General features: G+C 44.2%; 3 protein-coding genes across 3 annotated transcripts in view; 1 reads left to right on the top strand and 2 right to left on the bottom strand.

The window, feature by feature from the left end:
* Nucleotides 1-8,208, top strand: part of LOC126045648 (probable phospholipid-transporting ATPase IIA) — a gene marked incomplete at its 3' end in the record, with an annotated part of 33,245 nt that extends 25,037 nt beyond the window's left edge. The window contains 6 exon segments of the mRNA XM_049817047.1: nt 839-919; nt 2,326-2,401; nt 5,564-5,640; nt 6,236-6,396; nt 7,167-7,309; nt 8,096-8,208. Coding sequence (XP_049673004.1) covers nt 839-919; nt 2,326-2,401; nt 5,564-5,640; nt 6,236-6,396; nt 7,167-7,309; nt 8,096-8,208 — 651 coding nt within the window.
* A 16-nt stretch (nt 8,209-8,224) lies between these two features.
* LOC126045647 (centrosome-associated protein CEP250-like) lies at nt 8,225-10,693 on the bottom strand. The gene is made up of 3 exons (XM_049817046.1): nt 10,226-10,693; nt 9,375-9,481; nt 8,225-8,324 (listed from the first exon to the last, which is right to left on the bottom strand). Exons 1-3 carry the CDS (start codon nt 10,280-10,282, stop codon nt 8,225-8,227), a joined length of 264 nt encoding a protein of 87 aa, XP_049673003.1. The 5' UTR covers nt 10,283-10,693.
* A 97-nt stretch (nt 10,694-10,790) lies between these two features.
* On the bottom strand, nt 10,791-17,095 carry LOC126045645 (centrosome-associated protein CEP250-like). The gene is made up of 7 exons (XM_049817044.1): nt 16,848-17,095; nt 16,187-16,331; nt 15,756-15,902; nt 15,335-15,565; nt 13,560-13,753; nt 11,194-11,321; nt 10,791-10,990 (listed from the first exon to the last, which is right to left on the bottom strand). Exons 1-7 carry the CDS (start codon nt 17,045-17,047, stop codon nt 10,791-10,793), a joined length of 1,245 nt encoding a protein of 414 aa, XP_049673001.1. The 5' UTR covers nt 17,048-17,095.
* Nucleotides 17,096-17,344: the final 249 nt, after the last annotated feature.

Raw genomic sequence — 17,344 nt, 5'->3', positions numbered from 1 at the left:
GTACTTCTCAAATGCTCCCTTTCACTCCTTGCACTCCAGTAAGTTCAGAGGCACAATTCATGCATTTTCATGAAATGGCTTCAGAGGCCATTAAGTTTTCATTGCTTGCCTTTATGAAAGGAGGAGTGTCACCATGGAAGCTCCACTTTATGATCTGAAATAAGCATATAACCTGCATCAAACATGCTGTTTCCCAAAATCTCTAGCTAAGTAGCTCATGTGTTGTTTTGTTTGTTTTTATTTTTTAAAAAAAGAAAACAAGGGAAAGAAGGGGGAATCAGAGTACCTGCTTTATTGATGTTCTATCTGTAACAAGTGCAAGAAGTTTATTTTATACAAAGGCTTTGAAGCAAGGCATTATCTCCAGGGGGTGAATAGTTCGTGCATGTGTAGGAGTCAACAGTGAAAACGCTGTGCAGAATTGGCCTATCTTCTTGTCACCAGAGAACTGTTCCTAGTGACACTGGCATCTTGAACTAAGTATTGAGTGGTAGGGTGTTCCTTGATTGCCTTGGAAGACTACTCCAAACCTTCTTTGCTATGAAGTAATAAGTGTCTTAGGCTGTCTTGATTATTCAGGCTGAAATTTCTTTTATGGGGCACTGACATCTATGTAACTCCCAGGACTCTCTCAGGTATCAACTCAAGAAATAGTCTGCAGTGAAGCTGGTACACCAATTGTATTTTCTTTTAGACAGTTGGGCTCCACTAAGTAACATGATTTAGTAATTATCATAACTTCATAAGTAACTCTTTCTCAAAGTATTTTGGTAGAAACATTTGTATATTATTAAAATGTGGTTGTCTAACTGTCTGCCAAAACACGTCTTTTTTATAGGACCTACTGCAAATCTGATCCTATGTATATGCAGAAGAACCCAATATTGATATACATAACTTTGTGGTGACCTTCAGAAGGGTGAGTCTTGCTGACATATATTTGGAATCATATAGGTAGTGTTTGCTATGCAAACCTGCTGAATGCTACCACGTTGCCAGAGTTTTTCAGGAGAAATAATGAAGTCTGTCTTGCCATTCTTTGTCTCTTCTTTCTTTTTTTTTTTTTTCCTCCCCCCACCCCCCCCCCCGCCCCAATCTGTGAAATAAATATGAAACAAAAATATGGTTATTGGAAGCTTTGACTTGGAGACAATCATAGGCTGTTGAGGATTATTCATAGTCTGTTGAGGATTATGGACCTTACTCTGAAGATACTAGATCTGAACATTCGGACAGAGATTGGTAGTTATGTATTCATGGTGGCTGTTCAGAAGGAAATCTGGACCACCATAGACTGTAGGATTAAAATCCTTTAATTGTGAAAAGACAGGGGATCTTAGCTAGATCAGGCAATAGCAGTCTTAATTCTGAGTCAGTTGGGTTTTTGCCTTCAATTGCATACAACCTATATAAACTCAGTTATATCTGCCCCCTATTTGAGAGGGCAGCAAGCAGCTCAAGAGCCACTGTGAAATATCACCATTAGAAAAATATATATCTTTTGACTTGTTGGGAAGATGCATTGCCTACTTGGGGCAAAAGGTTGAGGTTTTTTCCTCTCAGTGGAATTATGAACATTTTCAGAGATTCATCTAACACCCTTGGGGACCTTTCAGAGGACAAATGGTTTTGTAACAAATAGGAGACAGTTACAGCTTATTAGAAGTTGTCTGCTGGTATTTTAGCTCAAAATTTTAGGCTTTGCCCTTTTATCTTTATGTGGCATGGTTTAATCTGGTTTAATAGTGCTGGCACAGAAGAGGAGTTTGAGTGGCTTGGGGAGGCAGTTCTTGTATAAAATCTGCACAGACATTAATTCACTTTCTTATGCAAAGGTACAATTGTGTAGAATTAATCTTTTGGTGCCTAAGAGGAATTGCACTCTTTTAACTGTTCTCTGGTGTGTATCAGACAACTTTCTAGGCATCATTGAGCAGTCCAAACAGGTTCTCAGTGGGATCTTACAGTAGCAGGAGAAATGCTATTAATCCACGTGAGCCAAGTGAGGGAATATTTTTCCTGTAGTCCCTGGAAAGCTGCTGACAAATCCTTTTCTCATTTATGATTCCTGGGGGACTTCAGCAGGCAGAGGTATCTTAATAGATTTCCACCCCCCCTGGCTCTGAGCCCTTCTACTCCACTGAAACAAAGTGCTCATGCTTTTAACCCAACCAGAGGTATACCTGGGTTTATGAAAATCCTCCATCTTATCAAGAAGCCCTCTACCAACACTCCCCACGTCCCTCTCCAGACACCTCTGTGTAACTCTCATCCACTGGCCTTTTACACTACTGACAAGTTTGTTTGTTTTTTATCCTGTTGTAGGAGAACAGTGACCCTCCAGTGAATGAAAGTTTAAGTATAGAAAACACCCTATGGGCCAGCACAGTGATTGCATCAGGTAAGATGGAGGATGTACTTTTTTTTTTTTTTAAGGGAATATGTTAACAATTTTTAAAGGTCTTTTTGTAATGGAGTAATAATCTCTGTCAGTTGGAGAAATTAGCAGTTGGAATGAAGTTTCCCACTTGTCCTAACACCTCTGGGGAGCTGAGCTCACATCTAATTGCCTCTTGGACATTCCTAGATGAGAAAGAATTGGAGTGGCCTTTGGGCACTTCTTTAGCATCTAGGACCCGAATAGCACTTAATTGCTCTCTGCATTGACATCCTAATCTGTAACAGGAATAGTGTCAAATAGATTCTGGTAACAGAAGCTAAGATGAAAGATTTCCAGGTAAGTGCTTCCATTGAGTTCGTCTTCTATGCTTTCAAAAAGAGAAAAAATAAATTCCTTGACAGATTTTGGTTTATATATACAATAAGCTCCCAAGGCCTGAGATTAATCAATGCCCTCTTGTAGAGGCTTGTCAAAGTAAAAGCCATGTTCCTCTTCTGTCCAGTGCGCTTGCAAGGTTTGCAGGGTGGTAGCTGGAGGAGAGTGAAATTCTGTTCTGGAATTAAAGTTGTTGAATGGAGAGACTTCACAGTGCAGTGCCTAGGTGTACATGGAATTAATAATAATGGGAAGGAACAAGAACTTCAAAAGACTTTTTCTGAAGCACTGAAAAGATTTTGATGTGCTCTTTTAAAAGCAGAAAATAGTGAATAAATTTTATTATTGTATGCTTCTATCTAATCCTGCTCTAACTCTTCTTTGAAGTGTATTACAATGTTGTCACAGTGCTGTGACCAAGGGATTGTAAAAAACCTAGTTGTCCAAATACAATTTAATCAAGTAAATAATGTTCATAGATTAGTAATTGCCATGCATTAGGTAACCTGCCTTGCTCCCCTCTGAGTGTAGACACATGTAGTCAGCCTGGCAGCTTCAAATACCCATCAGGCTGCTTAATTCATGAGTCTCAGCTCATCCTGCTTTTGCACAAAATAGGTGGAGAAATGGAAAGCGGTTTTTCTTGTGATTCCGTCCTGTATGGCTACTCTCCCTGCAGCACCCTTTCCTAGGGGCACTTTCTTGCCTCTTGTGTCAAAGCTTTAATTTGTACCAGGTCTTGAACTGGTGCAGGTCTCATAGTGCTGTGGCTGAGCCTTACATGGGGCCATGGATGAGGAGGATGTTAGAGTGAATAGCCCTACTGAAATCAGAGGGAAATACTCTCCTACCCTGAGCACGCTCACAGCCAGTGCCTGCTGAGGGTAAAAACTATTCTTTTGCTGTACAGTCAGCTGTGTGTAGTATACATGTGGGTGCAGACATTTTTCCCCAAAGAAGGGCACAGCGCATACTCTGCTCCATCTGGTCACTAATTCTGTGCTGTTTAGAAGTCCTAGGTGGTCTTGGTGTCTGGAAGGAAGAAGAGAAGGGCATGCAACGACCTCCTCTCTGCCCAAATGAACATACTGTTTGAATCTAATCCTCCTTTCTGAATAAGTTATTTGTAGATAGACATCTCTGTGAGTTCAGTTAATAGGAATAAGATTTGCAAGTATTTTCATAATTTCACACTGTTTATGCAATGGAGTCTTGTTTTGAATGGCCATAAAAACCCCCTAGAAACACTCTTTTTATACACACCAGTGTGCCTTCAAGCTGTTTGCTAGCCCTGACAGGTTTTCCCTCTCATTTTGACTGACTTGATCAATATAATACTTAGTTTTGTTTCTCCTATGGCAATAATAAATAGCATGTTTTAGGTTATTTCTGTTAGGAGAAAATGGGGATGTTATTTTTCTTCCTCTGTGAGTGAAAGTTGTCAAGTTGTGGTGATGCCATCTCACTGGGGCAGCCTTTGCTTGTAAGATGAAGCAGAGCTATGTGGCTTTCTCCATCTGCTGTAGTGTGAATGGGTCTGACTCTGACTGTTTGCAGTTGATTTGGAGTAGCTGTGCCATCTGCTGATTTGAATTGTGATGATCTTACTACCACCTGCCATCTGGCTCCAGTGATTTGTTGTTGGGTTTTGTTGGGGGTTTTTTTGGTTTTTTTAAAGGAATGTTTCCCAGCATATTTTTAGAAACCACCTCTTTTGAATCACTCTTATTTAAAAATAATTTGCTTGCAGCTCGTTAAAACTTTGATCATTAATGAGTGCAGGGGAATAGCCATTTTATACTCTGCAATGTATTTGCAGCAGTGTGGTTTTTTTCAGTGGTGGTGTTCTCCATTTTTACAGACCCCTAAAATTTTCTAGTAAAAAATTAGACTTTTGCAATAGCAGCTTTTAAACTTTTGGTGGTAGATAGCTTTTTCTTCATGGCTTTTTGCAAAGTTTTTAAGAGAAATCTGTAGAAACCCAGTAATTTTGGTGCTAAACTGTATTATGTTTCTGTGAGAAGAAAAGGGAGAACTTCATTCCTCTCAGCTCTTTAGCAACTGTGGGACATAACATTAAAATACACTGATAGGCTCCCAGCAGCTTCATCTGTTACAGTAAGGTAGGAGTTGGTATGATTCTCCTTTTGGTGGGAACAGCAATTAGACAAATACTTAAAGTAAATTGTAGATTTTTAAAATAAGGTAATTCTGTCTTTGAAAGCTGTTGAAATGCATTGGTTTTGCTCCAGTTGTGCCAACCTTCACCAATAAAGAAGAACTGTAGCCCAGAGCACTGATTTAATTTTGACACACAATGAAGGACCACTATCTGGTGAAAGGCAAACTTACCCACACCTAAGTGGGATTCAAAGTAGTGGGAGGAAAACCAAGAAATCCTTCATCCTTAGCAACTTTTATTTGTAGTGGGGAGAGAAAACTGATATCAAAAGGGGTTCAGGGAGAGTCAAGAGAGCAAAGCAGTTGACTTCTGTTTCCATGCACTTTAGTTGATGCAGTCTGATGCTGCATCAAGTCCAACCATATGGGCGGCATGGTTGAAGACTTAATGACTTTTTGTAGGATGTCTTTTGTTCAAAGTCTATGTTTTTATCAGTTTTATATTTCAGGTACTAGATTTTTTAATTTCTGGTTGCTATTGCTTCTGAAATTAACCTGCTAAAAATCCTTTTGAATTGTCAAGCCTTTGGATCCAACAAGTATTTTTATAGAGAAAACAAATGGAGGTGTTTTTTCTTCGGCTGATGCATACTCTGTTTTGTTTAGGTACTGTTGTGGGAGTTGTCCTCTACACTGGAAGGGAACTGCGCAGTGTGATGAATGCTTCAAACCCAAGAAGTAAGGTATGGTGAGGAAACAGTCTTATAATAAATGAAAAGAGGCAGAAATTTATCATTTTTTGAAGAAAATCCCTCCAAATGCTGTATGTACACACTACAGGGACAACTTCATAGGAATAATGATTCATATCTTCCAGCCTACTATTTAAGATAGTCACCATAGCAGAACCTATTTCTCCTTATTTTTTTTGATTGTATTACACATGTGCCTTCTCACTTTTTTAAGTTGGGTAAAACCATTGTTTTATATGGTTATGAGATAGTCCCAGTTAGAATAGGAAAGCTTATTTTGCTGTGTTCTTCTATTATAGCAAAGCTAAGACAAGGTGCAGAGATGTTTATATTTTCTGCAGCTTTTGGCAGCATGAGTCTTCTCACACCCCTTCATAAATTGCCTAGCTTCCAAAGGATGGACGTCTTATTTAATAAGCTGGCAACAGTTTTGCTTGTAAATTTAAATATGTTTGTAATGTTTTAAAATAGAAGTTGACTAGTGGGGAATGGCTCTTTGGATATGGCAGTTCATTCCCTTTTTGAATATTACATTGAGCTAACATCTTCATTTGTGTGCTTAAAATGTCTCCCTTTTATTCTTTAGATTTGTCTTTTTGATTTGGAAGTGAACTGTCTTACCAAGATCCTATTTGGGCCTCTCGTGGTGGTCTCGCTTGTCATGGTGGCCCTTCAGCACTTTGCAGGCCGTTGGTATCTTCAGATCATAAGATTTCTCCTTCTATTCTCAAACATCATTCCCATTAGGTAAGGTGATTGCTTATTCTTCCCAGCAAAATACTGCTTGCTTTGTGTGCTCTTCCATGTTTCTACTATGAAAAAGCACGTAAACTGTTACCTATTCCTCATTTGACAACTAAGCGAATCTAGAAATAGAAATCAAATTACTGTTTCAAACATAAGAATTGCTTTGTTGTTTCTGCTGAATTTGTTCAATGTATTCACACGTATGTTGACTCTAACTCAGGCTGTGGATTAGTCATTTAAGGCTCCTTCTCTCAGTGTTTGGGCTACCTGCTTACTTTGATAAGACCAGAGCAAAAAATGGAAAAGGAGGGTTATTTATATAGCATGTAGTGTAGTAGGACCCAGTTGCCTTTTAGGGGGGACTGAAACTTTAATATTTAATTGTACTATAATAATGAGTAGATTGTTACTTTCGGTGTAGGTCTGGGATTCATTTCAGTTCCATTTTTAACCTGCTGTCTGCATATCAGTCAAGCTGTCCTTACTTCCCCTGTGTCCATCTTCCCCTCAAATTATATCTGTTCTTCTCAACATAATTTTATCATCTATCTTTGAATTACAGTATCACTGCAACAATGCACAGTCCTTCTCCCCATTTGCCACCCAACCACTGACTTGGAACATACTGCTCCCAAAACACCCTCTTTGGCAGCTCAAATTCAGCATGGAAGACAAGTCCTTTCATTGCACTTTGGCAGTTTACAATGATTTTTTCTGAAGTTTAACTGGTGATACATTTTCTTTTTCTTTTTCCCTTTCCTCCTGCATAGTTTACGTGTGAATCTGGACATGGGGAAAATTGTCTATAGCTGGGTGATCCGCAGAGATTCCAAAATCCCTGGGACTGTGGTTCGGTCCAGCACTATTCCTGAGCAGCTGGGGAGGATATCCTATTTGCTTACAGACAAAACAGGTATCTGTGTAGAAAACAACAGTTTTGAGTCATGTTATGTTGTTGTTTGGATTTTGTTACTGTTTTGGCCAGCCAGAGAGTATAATGTAAGATTTCTTTGGACTAGAAGAAATATACATTTCCTGTCACCTTGACAATATGACTTAATCAGTTTTTGAAAAAAAAATTTTACTCTTTTTTTGTTGTTGTTCTGAATGCACTGTAAGTAGGGTAGGACAGGAATATTATGCTACGTCAAAGAACACTTAAAGTGTGCTATTAAACCAAAAGCCGAGGGTAAAAATAAATTTAAAAGCAACTCTTTACAGTTAGTTTTCAAAGGCAGATGAAGATAGCTTACATGTGCAGGCAGAAACGTACCATCAGTCTGTCTGCTGCTGTCCTTACAGTTTTTAAGTTGAGCTTGAATTCAGAAGACTGAAGCCGTAATGAAAAGCTTGGTCTTATGTAAATTGAATGTCCCACTGAAGTTGTTTCCAGTGTTCTTTGGTTCCAACAGGACCGGAATTATGCTTTCAGCTCTTGCTGGCATTGACTTTGGGGTGAATCTCATTCTTATTTACTGGCACAGTGATGTGCACACCTACTTCCCAGGAGAATTGGCCCTCAGGTTTGTTAATACTGTCTTTTTTGCTGGTCTCAGCCTGTGCTGAGAGCCTGGTACAGTGACTGATTCAGCTTCTGGCCCACTTTCTCTTGAATGTGGGGTGCAGCAAGGACGAGAACATGTGCTGGGGAATAGGCGTGTTGGTTCCCACTCCATGTCTGGTGCTGCTTCTGTCACAGGAACTCTTACGCAGAATGAGATGGTCTTCAAGCGACTTCACCTGGGAACGGCAGCTTACGGCCTGGACTCCATGGATGAAGTGCAGAGCCACATACTCAGTATATACACGCAGGTAGAATTAAATTGCATTACTTAACTCCTTTGTTCACAAAACAGTTTAGGCGGGAGCAGTTTACAAGTATAGATCCAGAAAGCCTCATTTGCTCTGCCTTCAGCTCTGACAAATCTCTGAAGAAGAATCAAGAAAGAGGTAATGTTCACGCCACCATCTTTATCAGCTGGCTCGCTTCCGAAGCACGGCATTGCGCAACAGCAAAAGCCGGCAGGAAAGACGACATCTTCGCTGGGGACGAATCGTTCACCTGACACTTTGGGATCAGGACACATCTTGATCCTTGGGCAATGGGTCTATTTGATGGTTGAGGAACGCATCTATTTTCTCCCCAGAGAGAAGAGGAAATGTACGGAACAGCCAGAAGGCTTCGAGAATTAACTAGCGGGTCAGGCATACTCTACGCATTAAGGAAAGCTTATCACCAAAGGTGGTAAACGGCTGACGGTAACCCAGAGTTTGGAATTGCATGCTGACACCAGAAGAATTTACTCTTAGGCTACGCTATTTGTCTCTGCACAGAAGGCACCTGTGAGAAAGGAACCTCAGAGGGCCCAAGAACAAGAAAACAATCGTAAAAGGGAGGGATCAAACTAAGCAAAATCAATTGGAGAAATGTAATAGCAGGGTAGAGAAGCTATTCTTTCTCTCAACAGTGTTGGTACAGGAATAAGCGGATGCAAACTGACCAGGATAAACGTAGGCTGGAAATGAGAAGGAAAAAATAACTACATACATATTCATGAATGATCTTTCCATCGGGAGCAGTGGGAAAGGAAAGACAGTGAGATTTAAGGCAAATTTTAACCACTCTGTAACAGGGGGCCGCTCCACATGGTGCATGCATAGCTTTGGTGAGTCTCTCCCAACTCGCCCACATATGCCTGTGTCTGTATTAATATGCCCAAACATCACCATAGCCAAGTTCACCTGTTCAGGGCCTCTGCATTGCTTATAGCCTGAGCCCCTCAGCGTTATCTGAAAACCAGCATCAAACAAAATGATTCGGAGTATAGCCTAAGGCATGCTTAATGCCATCGCTTCAGACTACCAAAGGAGAAATTGTATCTTTAGCCGCAGCTAGCGTAACATCAAGGCTCAAAAAGCAGCTGTGAAGGGAAGCTATGTTTTTTCTGCAACGAGATCTAGCCTTCACTTCTACTCACCGGTCAGTGGCAGTCTTCATTTCCAGGAAATGACAGCGGAAGGTGACCACCTGACGCCACAGGCTGAGTAGACGGCTGCGTTCACCCCTTAGGTAGCTGTCATAAAGCTAAACAGGCAAAGGCAAAAAGAAATGCCAATTCAGCCTTCGCTGTCGCTGTACAAGCCTTTCAGAGAGGAGAGGGTACAACCGTCATCACCGAGTCTCCTTTAAGAACTATTCCAATGGGGGGGTGGGGTTGGGGAGCATCAAGGACTGAAGAGCCACCACAGAGGCATCCTCAGTAGACCTGCCACCTGACTGCAAAGAAGGGAACAGCCACACTTCCCCTGCAGGAGCGGGTATCAACACAGCAAACCGATCACGATTCATCATCTCGCCTTGCAGAGGTGTCTAACAGGCTCGGTGGAGGAAGACAAAAACAAGCCCCTCCGAGACCAGTGTCAGATTTGCTTACAACAGCCTATTAGTAAGGGAGGCCTGTCTTGTTCTTCTGTTGGCTACCCTGAATCCGAAAACACACAGACCTCTCTTCGGTCTCCGCTGCTGCAGACAGAGATTTAGGAACTATTAAAAAACAGACGAGCGTTCATGTGTCACTGCCCTCCAGTGACCAGCAAGAGCAAGCATTTGCCTTTGAGAACGACCAGTACGGTCACAGCACGCGGGCATCTTCCATCACCACAATTTGCTGACACTCCTCCATCTCACACCCCTGTCTTCTGCTCATAAACACCAATACATCCTCAATGGTGCCACGACTTTCACACGGCAAGTTCTCTAGGCCAGAAATAAAACCCATTCTCATTCCACCCCGGCATCGCGTCCGACGTTCCCGTCGCCCAGCCTGACCTCACGTTCACTGCGCCACTCGCTCTCCTTCACTTCCAGCTCCTCCCGGGCCCTCATCCAATCCACCGTCAGTCTTCCAACATCTTCTTTAAGGGCTGAATTAACCGCATTCGCTTCATCGAGGTGTTCCTGCAGGAGAGTGTTCACTTCTGCCAGATTCTCACACCTTGGAAAGGGAGAAACAGCAACGAGGTCACTGAACGACTGCTATCCACAAGCAGCGTCTCCGTGATTTCCCAACTCCCTCAACACTGACTTTGTTGTCAAACTGAGAGGCCCTAAAAGTGCTTTCTAGGATTAACTAAGATCTCTCTGTGATGGCATGCTCATTTGCTTCTCCTTGCTTTAAGCCTTCTACTTCCACCTCCAATTTCGGTTTCCCCTTCTACTTTGACGATGCCCACAGTTCACGTCTTGCCTCCCCTTCGTGCTGTCTGATCACCGGATGCATCGCCTTTCTCTAGCACTCTCCTGACCCACTCGCCTACTGAACCACAGAATAATTTAGCCTGGAAAGGGACCTTTGGAAGTCACCCGGAATAACCCCCAGCCCACAAAGCTTGCCTCAAGAATTCAGAAGCATATTGTTTCCTACCAGCTCTTGCCGGAGCTTGTTTGTTTCCACTTTGTGAGCCGTTTCCCAAAGTTTCAGGGTATTGTTATACTGCTCTTCTGTCCGCAAGAGCTGTTGCACCATGTTTTCCCGTTCCTGCTTCGTGAGAGATCTCTCTGCTTCCAGCTCACATTGAAGGCACTTCACTTCCCCTGCAAACGTGGCAAATGGCAAGATTCAGGGCCTACACAAACAGCGGTTCTGACTTCACTAACCTTAAGCCATTTGAATTTCAGTGTAGGAGGGATCTGTCCCCAGCTCCTGCACTCCTTAGAAGCACTGCACACAGAGCTATTTTTATACCATCCTCCCTAGGCAGGGGGATCACCAGAAACAAAGCACACGAGGCTCTCACCTTGTATCACCTCCTTGGCCTGCCTGACTGTCTGAAGTTGGATTTCAAGCTGACTCCTGGCGATCTCCAGCTGAGATAAGCGCTGCTGAGCCTCAAGCAGGCTGGATTCCAGGGTCTCCCTCCCGCACCTACAAGACGCCAATACGGAGAGAAAGGAGTTTCTTGCTCCTGACGCCCACAGGGAGCTAGTCCAGTAGGAACTGGTTCAAGATCCCTACCCCTCAGTACGGAAAATGGGTTGCGTGGAAACTGGGATACAGAAGGCATATTTCTGCCATTTAAAAGAGCAAGGCAGGCCCCTCTGAGGGAATGCCCAGGCTTTCCTTATGACCTAGCGTAACACAGAAAGCCCAGCCAAATTTGATCTCCACAGGCAAATCTTAAATTGCTATTGTCTGATCTATGACACACGGGTAGCTGCGCTCACCAAGTCTGTGGCAGCAAGCAAAAGCCCAGCCTCTGCTCACAGCCCTTTGCTCATCGTCACTTCCAGGTTGCTCTGCAGGGGCACAGAGTAAGAGGATCTCCCTGGCTGACTCGTGACTTTTTGATGCTGTTCGTAGTGTACGTACAGGGAGGTGATCTTCCAGACTCCCTATATTTCAAAGGGACTAAAGCAATACATCAGATCCTATAGTAAAATCTCATGCTTGTAAGCAGCATTTCTAAGAAATCTGAACTAGATTTTACCTGAACAAGGACTACCTGAAAGGAGAGACAGGTAGCCTTCAGTTTAAACTCTTGGAAGTTCACGAGAAAAACTGGCTACTTTTCTCTAAGCGTTGCTAACGAAGCAGGCAGTAGCCCAAACGACTTGCCGCTCTTTAAAATGGAAGTTGTAGTACTGCGGAGGCAAATTGTTACATCCACAGCCTTCAACCAACTGCTACGTATGACACACAGGATTCTGCAACCAGGAGCTGAAGTTGCCTCCCTGATCTAACACGGCGTCCGGTGTGCCAGGTTCCTACCATACACAGCACTGCCTCACTAGAACAGGCGTGCAACCAGGATAACATCCTTCAGGGTAAAGGGGCACCCGAGTGGTACAGCAATAAGACCCACAACAGTAGGATTTCACTGCTCTGATGGACGATGGAGGGTCTATCTTCAAGAAGGAGAACGAGCACATATTTCTGACTACGCCAATCTCTGGCAGTCCAGAGTAAATATGCTCCATTTTAAGGATAAATCAAAGTCAGTCTCTAAACCAGAACAGAGAAGATAAAGAGTCCAAAACTGTGACGACAACAACAGGCTCTTAAGAACAACATCTGGCAAGAATAGTTGCTGCAGCCCAGTAATTGACAGAACATAATTCAGCTGGATCAAATAAGAGGAGCTGGAGCTCAGAAGCAGCAGCAGCTCTCAAGAAACAGACCGAGTCAAAATGGTGTTTATCAGCCTTGCTAACAACATACTCTGGAGTGGTAAGGCGTAAAAGTCAAGAAGCATGACAAACAACCTCTCATTTGTACAGCTCTGCAAGGTCAGGAGTCTTCTAAAAAAGACCTGAGAGGAGGACAAACCTCTCGATACGTTGGGTAGTTTGGGGTGGTTGGTTTTTTTTAAAAGCAGAACTTGTCACACGTGATCTTAGAAACCTGATCCAGCAGAAGGACAAAATCTTGTTCCTTCCCTGCATAAACTCCTCCATGATGTCTGTCTCAAAACAGCACGTGGTAAGGAGTACCGGACCCACACACCAATGATGGGCAACAATTCCCGCAGACTGGCGAGCATTCAAAAGAGGCTTCCCTGCTGCTGGTGTAACCAACTCTAGGTCCTGCACCACAGGTAACAAGAGTTAGACTAGAAAGAGTAGGCCCTCAAGATTTTCAGCACGAGCCTCTAGCTTCACCCTAAACGGCAGTGTCCTACTCGCAATGTCCGTACGTAATAGCCTTGAATTCTGAAGATCCCCTGTCAAACTACTGGATAAGGAAAGATCCAAGTTCAAACGTGCAGAACGAGAAACCAAAACCAGAAAGAAGCTTTGGGTTTCAGTAAACATCTGCATGGTTTAATTATTACTCAATGCAGAGCCAAGGTACCAGATACCGAGGAATTACGCTGGCTTGCTTTGGACTTCACACAGGAACGTGCAAGGGGGCATAAACATGAGCCCCAGGCTCAGGAGAGCTTTGTTAGCTTTAGCTGTCAGAAAAATAACATTCAAACCATGCTGTACTGGTTTGGGTTTTTGGTTGGGTTTTTTTGCTCGAGATTCTTTCATTTTCTGTCCATGGAAGGTGAAAACAGCTCAAAAGCATACAGGATGCAATGAAGCCTCGCGTAATGATTATCACCTCTATAATTACAGCCATTAAATAATCTCCTGCCTAGGGTCTCCCCCCTGCCTTTACCTGGCCTCTGCCAGCTGCTCTGCAAGGCCTCGTCTGTCCCGCTCCGTGGCTGCCAGTCGCGCCTCTAGGGCAGCCTTCTCGTGCGCCAGCAATTCCTTCTCTTTGGATACGTTGGCCAGTGCCTGCCCTTGGCGAGAGGACTCCTGCCGCAACTGCTCCAGACCACTGCTAGCTGACTCTTGCTGGCGGTGAACCTGAAAGCGGGACAAAATACAGTTAGAGTCCTTTCTCTGGAGTTCTGTGCAGAGCCAGCCAGTGCCACTTCTGAATCAGCTAAAGGAGAGAGAGCTCCGGTACTCTGGCCTGAAAGTTTAAGAGCATCTGCTTCATACCGCCCTAACAGCCTGGGCTGCCAAAAGGCACTAGGGCTGTTAACCTGAAAGCCATGTGTAATAAGGCCCTACTGGGTTGCCTGGGACCAGGCGGCCCCTTCAGGACAAACGTACACACCCCAGACTACATCTTTTCACGCAAAAATACCACATCTTCCACAACTGCCACCTTGCAAACTAAAGTTCTATCAGAATCTATTCCAGTGCTGGAAATTTCCAGGAACCGTTGAGCAAGAGCAACTTTGCTCGCCGAACAAAGTGGAAATACACATGGTTTCTCCTTCTAGAAGAAGAAAAACCAACATCAAAGCGTCACCTTGTCGCAAAACACCACCACACACCTACTTCAGTGTGTACAGCAGTTGGATGCAACGAGGTGATCCTTGGCAGGGAAACAGCCCTTGTGGTGAGCAGTGTCATTCAGTGATTTACGGAAGTCCGGCTGGTGTGGCCAAAGAGACGGTAGACTCTACTTGGACAGTAGTTCATGTCAACAATACTGTTTACTTGTCTTACACAAACAAGTTGTCCAATAGACCTTGCTGGCATTCAAGCCTGAAGACTAACTGTCGTTTTTTGGCTTTCTTCTGCAGTGATGCCAATACACCTCTGACGGGTGTTTGCCAAACAGACCACGTACTCCAAAACTAAGACTGTCTAACAGAGAACAGACCATCAGACACAAACAATTCTCCTCTCAAAGTTACCCCCTAAGACCTAGGATTGTACATTATGAAACCGACACTGAAAGGATGGCAAACTCCCTAGTCTCCTCCAGCGATACAATTCTCCCAAGCTCTTTTTCCACTCTACCAAAACCAGTTAGTCCAGAGTAAACAGTCTTCTGTGATCACCTCTTTCTCAGCTTCTCCCTCAAAGCCTAAAGAGGATCTAGCAATTCAAAGCGGCACGTATGTCCTAAAATACAGTTTCAACAATTTCAGGATGTCATTCCCGTTGTTAGCAGTACAGGACAGCAGACGCTGACTTGCCCCTTTGTCCCGCCCTCCAGGACCCAACAAGCGGAGCTTGGAAAGTTGCAGACCTCACAACAAAAAGCGTAAATAGAAACATGCAGCCCCGGGGGTTTTTGGCCTCAGAAAATGGGTGAAGAGCTACCCTGTTTGCTTCTTTCGACGCCTGTGAGAGTAGCAGCCTCACACAGATTCGTGGGCAAGGCAAATCACCTCTCTGCAGCTTATCAAAAGCCAAAAAAGAGGCCAACACAGCCAGGTGGATTAAAGGAATCTCTAGAAGCAGAGAATTGCACAACAGCTCTGCAAGCCACCAACACATTTCCAGAAGGAAGTAAACAAGGCCGTCAGACCCCCAGCGCTACCAAGTGTCTCCTTGACAAAAAACACTGCAGAATCCAACAGATACAGCTTCACTGAGCCAAGCAGCCAAAAGCCCACCCAGAAAGCACCAGGTTTTTGGTCTCACCTCATTGAGTTTCTCTTGGGTTTCTGCCTTCTCCTCTGCCAGCATCCTCAGCTCTGCCTGCAGCCCCTCCTGTTGCTCCTCTGCTTTCTTCAGCAGCTGCTCCAGGTGGGCTTTCTCTGCGCTCAGCGCCTCATTTGCTCTTTCACACAAGTTCAGCTTCTCCTGGTCAGAGATCTTTGCTCTCTCCATCTCGTCCACTTTGCCTGACAGAATGTCATGCTCTTGCTCCAGCTACAATCACAGAAGCACAGAGGAAATAAAATAACAGTAAGGTTTACTCTGTAGGAGCTTCGGCTTGGACAGGGAAAAGAGCAACGTTTCCACATTCAGACAGTCATACTGTCCAAAGGCAAGAAGGCTGAGAAGCAGCAGCAGCAGCTGGAGACAAACACCTGGCAAGATCTTTGACAACTCTGCTCACCTGCAACACGAGTTTGTTCAGCTGCACTTTATCCAACGCAAGAGCTTCATTGATACTGCTCATGTTCGCTGCTGCAACCTGTAGATCGGCTATCTCAGCAGTCAGCTTATTCTGAGCCCCTGTCAACTCTGCTACTGACTGCTCTGCCTGCAGAGACAAAAGAACAACATGACAACAAAGACAGGAAAATCCCTGACCTCAAGCAGCAACTCCAGGTCCCCTGTTGTGTCTCTGACACGCTCCCAGTTCCGCATTCCCAACAAGCACGTGGGCACTAACTACACCGGAGAGCCTCTGTGGTCCGATCACCATTTTCCAAGAAGGACAACAACATTGTCCCTGGCTTCTACTGCCAGAAACACCATCTGTGGTGGTCTTGCTATCACAACTGCCTCTCCCACAAGTGCTGCCTCGGAATAAGGTGACCATACCTTTTCCAGTGCCACGGTAAGCTCGTGTTTCTCTTGCTTCAGAAGATCCCTCTGAAGGTGCGATTCCTCCAGCATCTCTCTTGCGACTACCAACTCGCTCTGTAATAATGAGTGTTCTCCTTCAAGTGCAGCTAAGTCCTTCAGTCTATGAGAAGGGGAAAGACAAACAAGTTTTTAACGCAAACTCATAATCACAGGATGATTCAGGTTTGTATGTGTGATGTTGCAAAATGGCACTCCTTGCCCCAAAGGCCTTCTGCACTCAGTCTAGCGTGGAAACGGCAGTACGGAGGGGCTACGTTGCATATGATGGTCCTGTGCAAATTCCTCCCAACTCCTTTAGCACAGCCCTGGGTAGCAAAAGGGCTGTGCAAGAGACACAGCTCTCTTTACGCTCGTCTCCATTTCTCACCAAGAATCAGTTAACAGCAAAAACATTGTAATATGCCATCTCTTTTCCAGTCCTGCCTTCCTCACAAGAGCTTCTGTCTGTCAGACAGCTTTTTCTATCCGTTCTGTTGAAGGCAATAGTTTGACTAGGGACAGGAACAAGGCTGTGCAGAATGGGTGCGTTTTAAACGTGAACGCAGCCCATCCTATGAATCCAACAAGCACCCACAGAAGATAACGCTGCTAACAGCAAAGTTGGAAACACACTCACCTGTCCTGAAGCTCCTTCTTCTCCGGGTCCCCTTCGACTTGTAAGCGCATCACTTCCCAAGTCTTCTGGCTTATTTCCTCTCCCGCTTGCTGCTGTGCCTGATCCTCGAGGACAGGTCTACCCGGCGTAACGGGTGCCCAGGGCCGTACGCCACAGTTTAGGCGGGAGCAGTTTACAAGTATAGATCCAGAAAGCCTCATTTGCTCTGCCTTCAGCTCTGACAAATCTCTGAAGAAGAATCAAGAAAGAGGTAATGTTCACGCCACCATCTTTATCAGCTGGCTCGCTTCCGAAGCACGGCATTGCGCAACAGCAAAAGCCGGCAGGAAAGACGACATCTTCGCTGGGGACGAATCGTTCACCTGACACTTTGGGATCAGGACACATCTTGATCCTTGGGCAATGGGTCTATTTGATGGTTGAGGAACGCATCTATTTTCTCCCCAGAGAGAAGAGGAAATGTACGGAACAGCCAGAAGGCTTCGAGAATTAACTAG

The sequence above is a fragment of the Accipiter gentilis genome, chromosome 14, assembly GCF_929443795.1.
Source record: "Accipiter gentilis chromosome 14, bAccGen1.1, whole genome shotgun sequence".
NCBI lineage: Eukaryota > Metazoa > Chordata > Aves > Accipitriformes > Accipitridae > Astur > Astur gentilis.
Note: the sequence above shows the minus strand (reverse complement) of the source record. Positions and strands in the feature narration are given on the sequence as shown.

What these genes read in the sequence shown, in the direction of transcription:
- LOC126045645 (XM_049817044.1), bottom strand. Translation starts at nt 17,047, where the DNA reads ATGAGGCTTTCTGGATCTATACTTGTAAACTGCTCCCGCCTAAACTGT. An exon ending in AAGAAGGAGCTTCAGGACAG is followed by an intron (nt 16,332 to 16,847) that starts GTGAGTGTGTTT and finishes CCCTTCTCATAG; the next exon opens with ACTGAAGGACTTAGCTGCAC. An exon ending in GAGCAGCTGGCAGAGGCCAG is followed by an intron (nt 11,322 to 13,559) that starts GTAAAGGCAGGG and finishes GGCGTCTTGTAG; the next exon opens with GTGCGGGAGGGAGACCCTGG.
- LOC126045647 (XM_049817046.1), bottom strand. Translation starts at nt 10,282, where the DNA reads ATGAGGGCCCGGGAGGAGCTGGAAGTGAAGGAGAGCGAGTGGCGCAGT. An exon ending in AGTGGCGCAGTGAACGTGAG is followed by an intron (nt 9,482 to 10,225) that starts GTCAGGCTGGGC and finishes TTGCCTGTTTAG; the next exon opens with CTTTATGACAGCTACCTAAG. An exon ending in ATGAAGACTGCCACTGACCG is followed by an intron (nt 8,325 to 9,374) that starts GTGAGTAGAAGT and finishes ATTCTTCTTCAG; the next exon opens with AGATTTGTCAGAGCTGAAGG.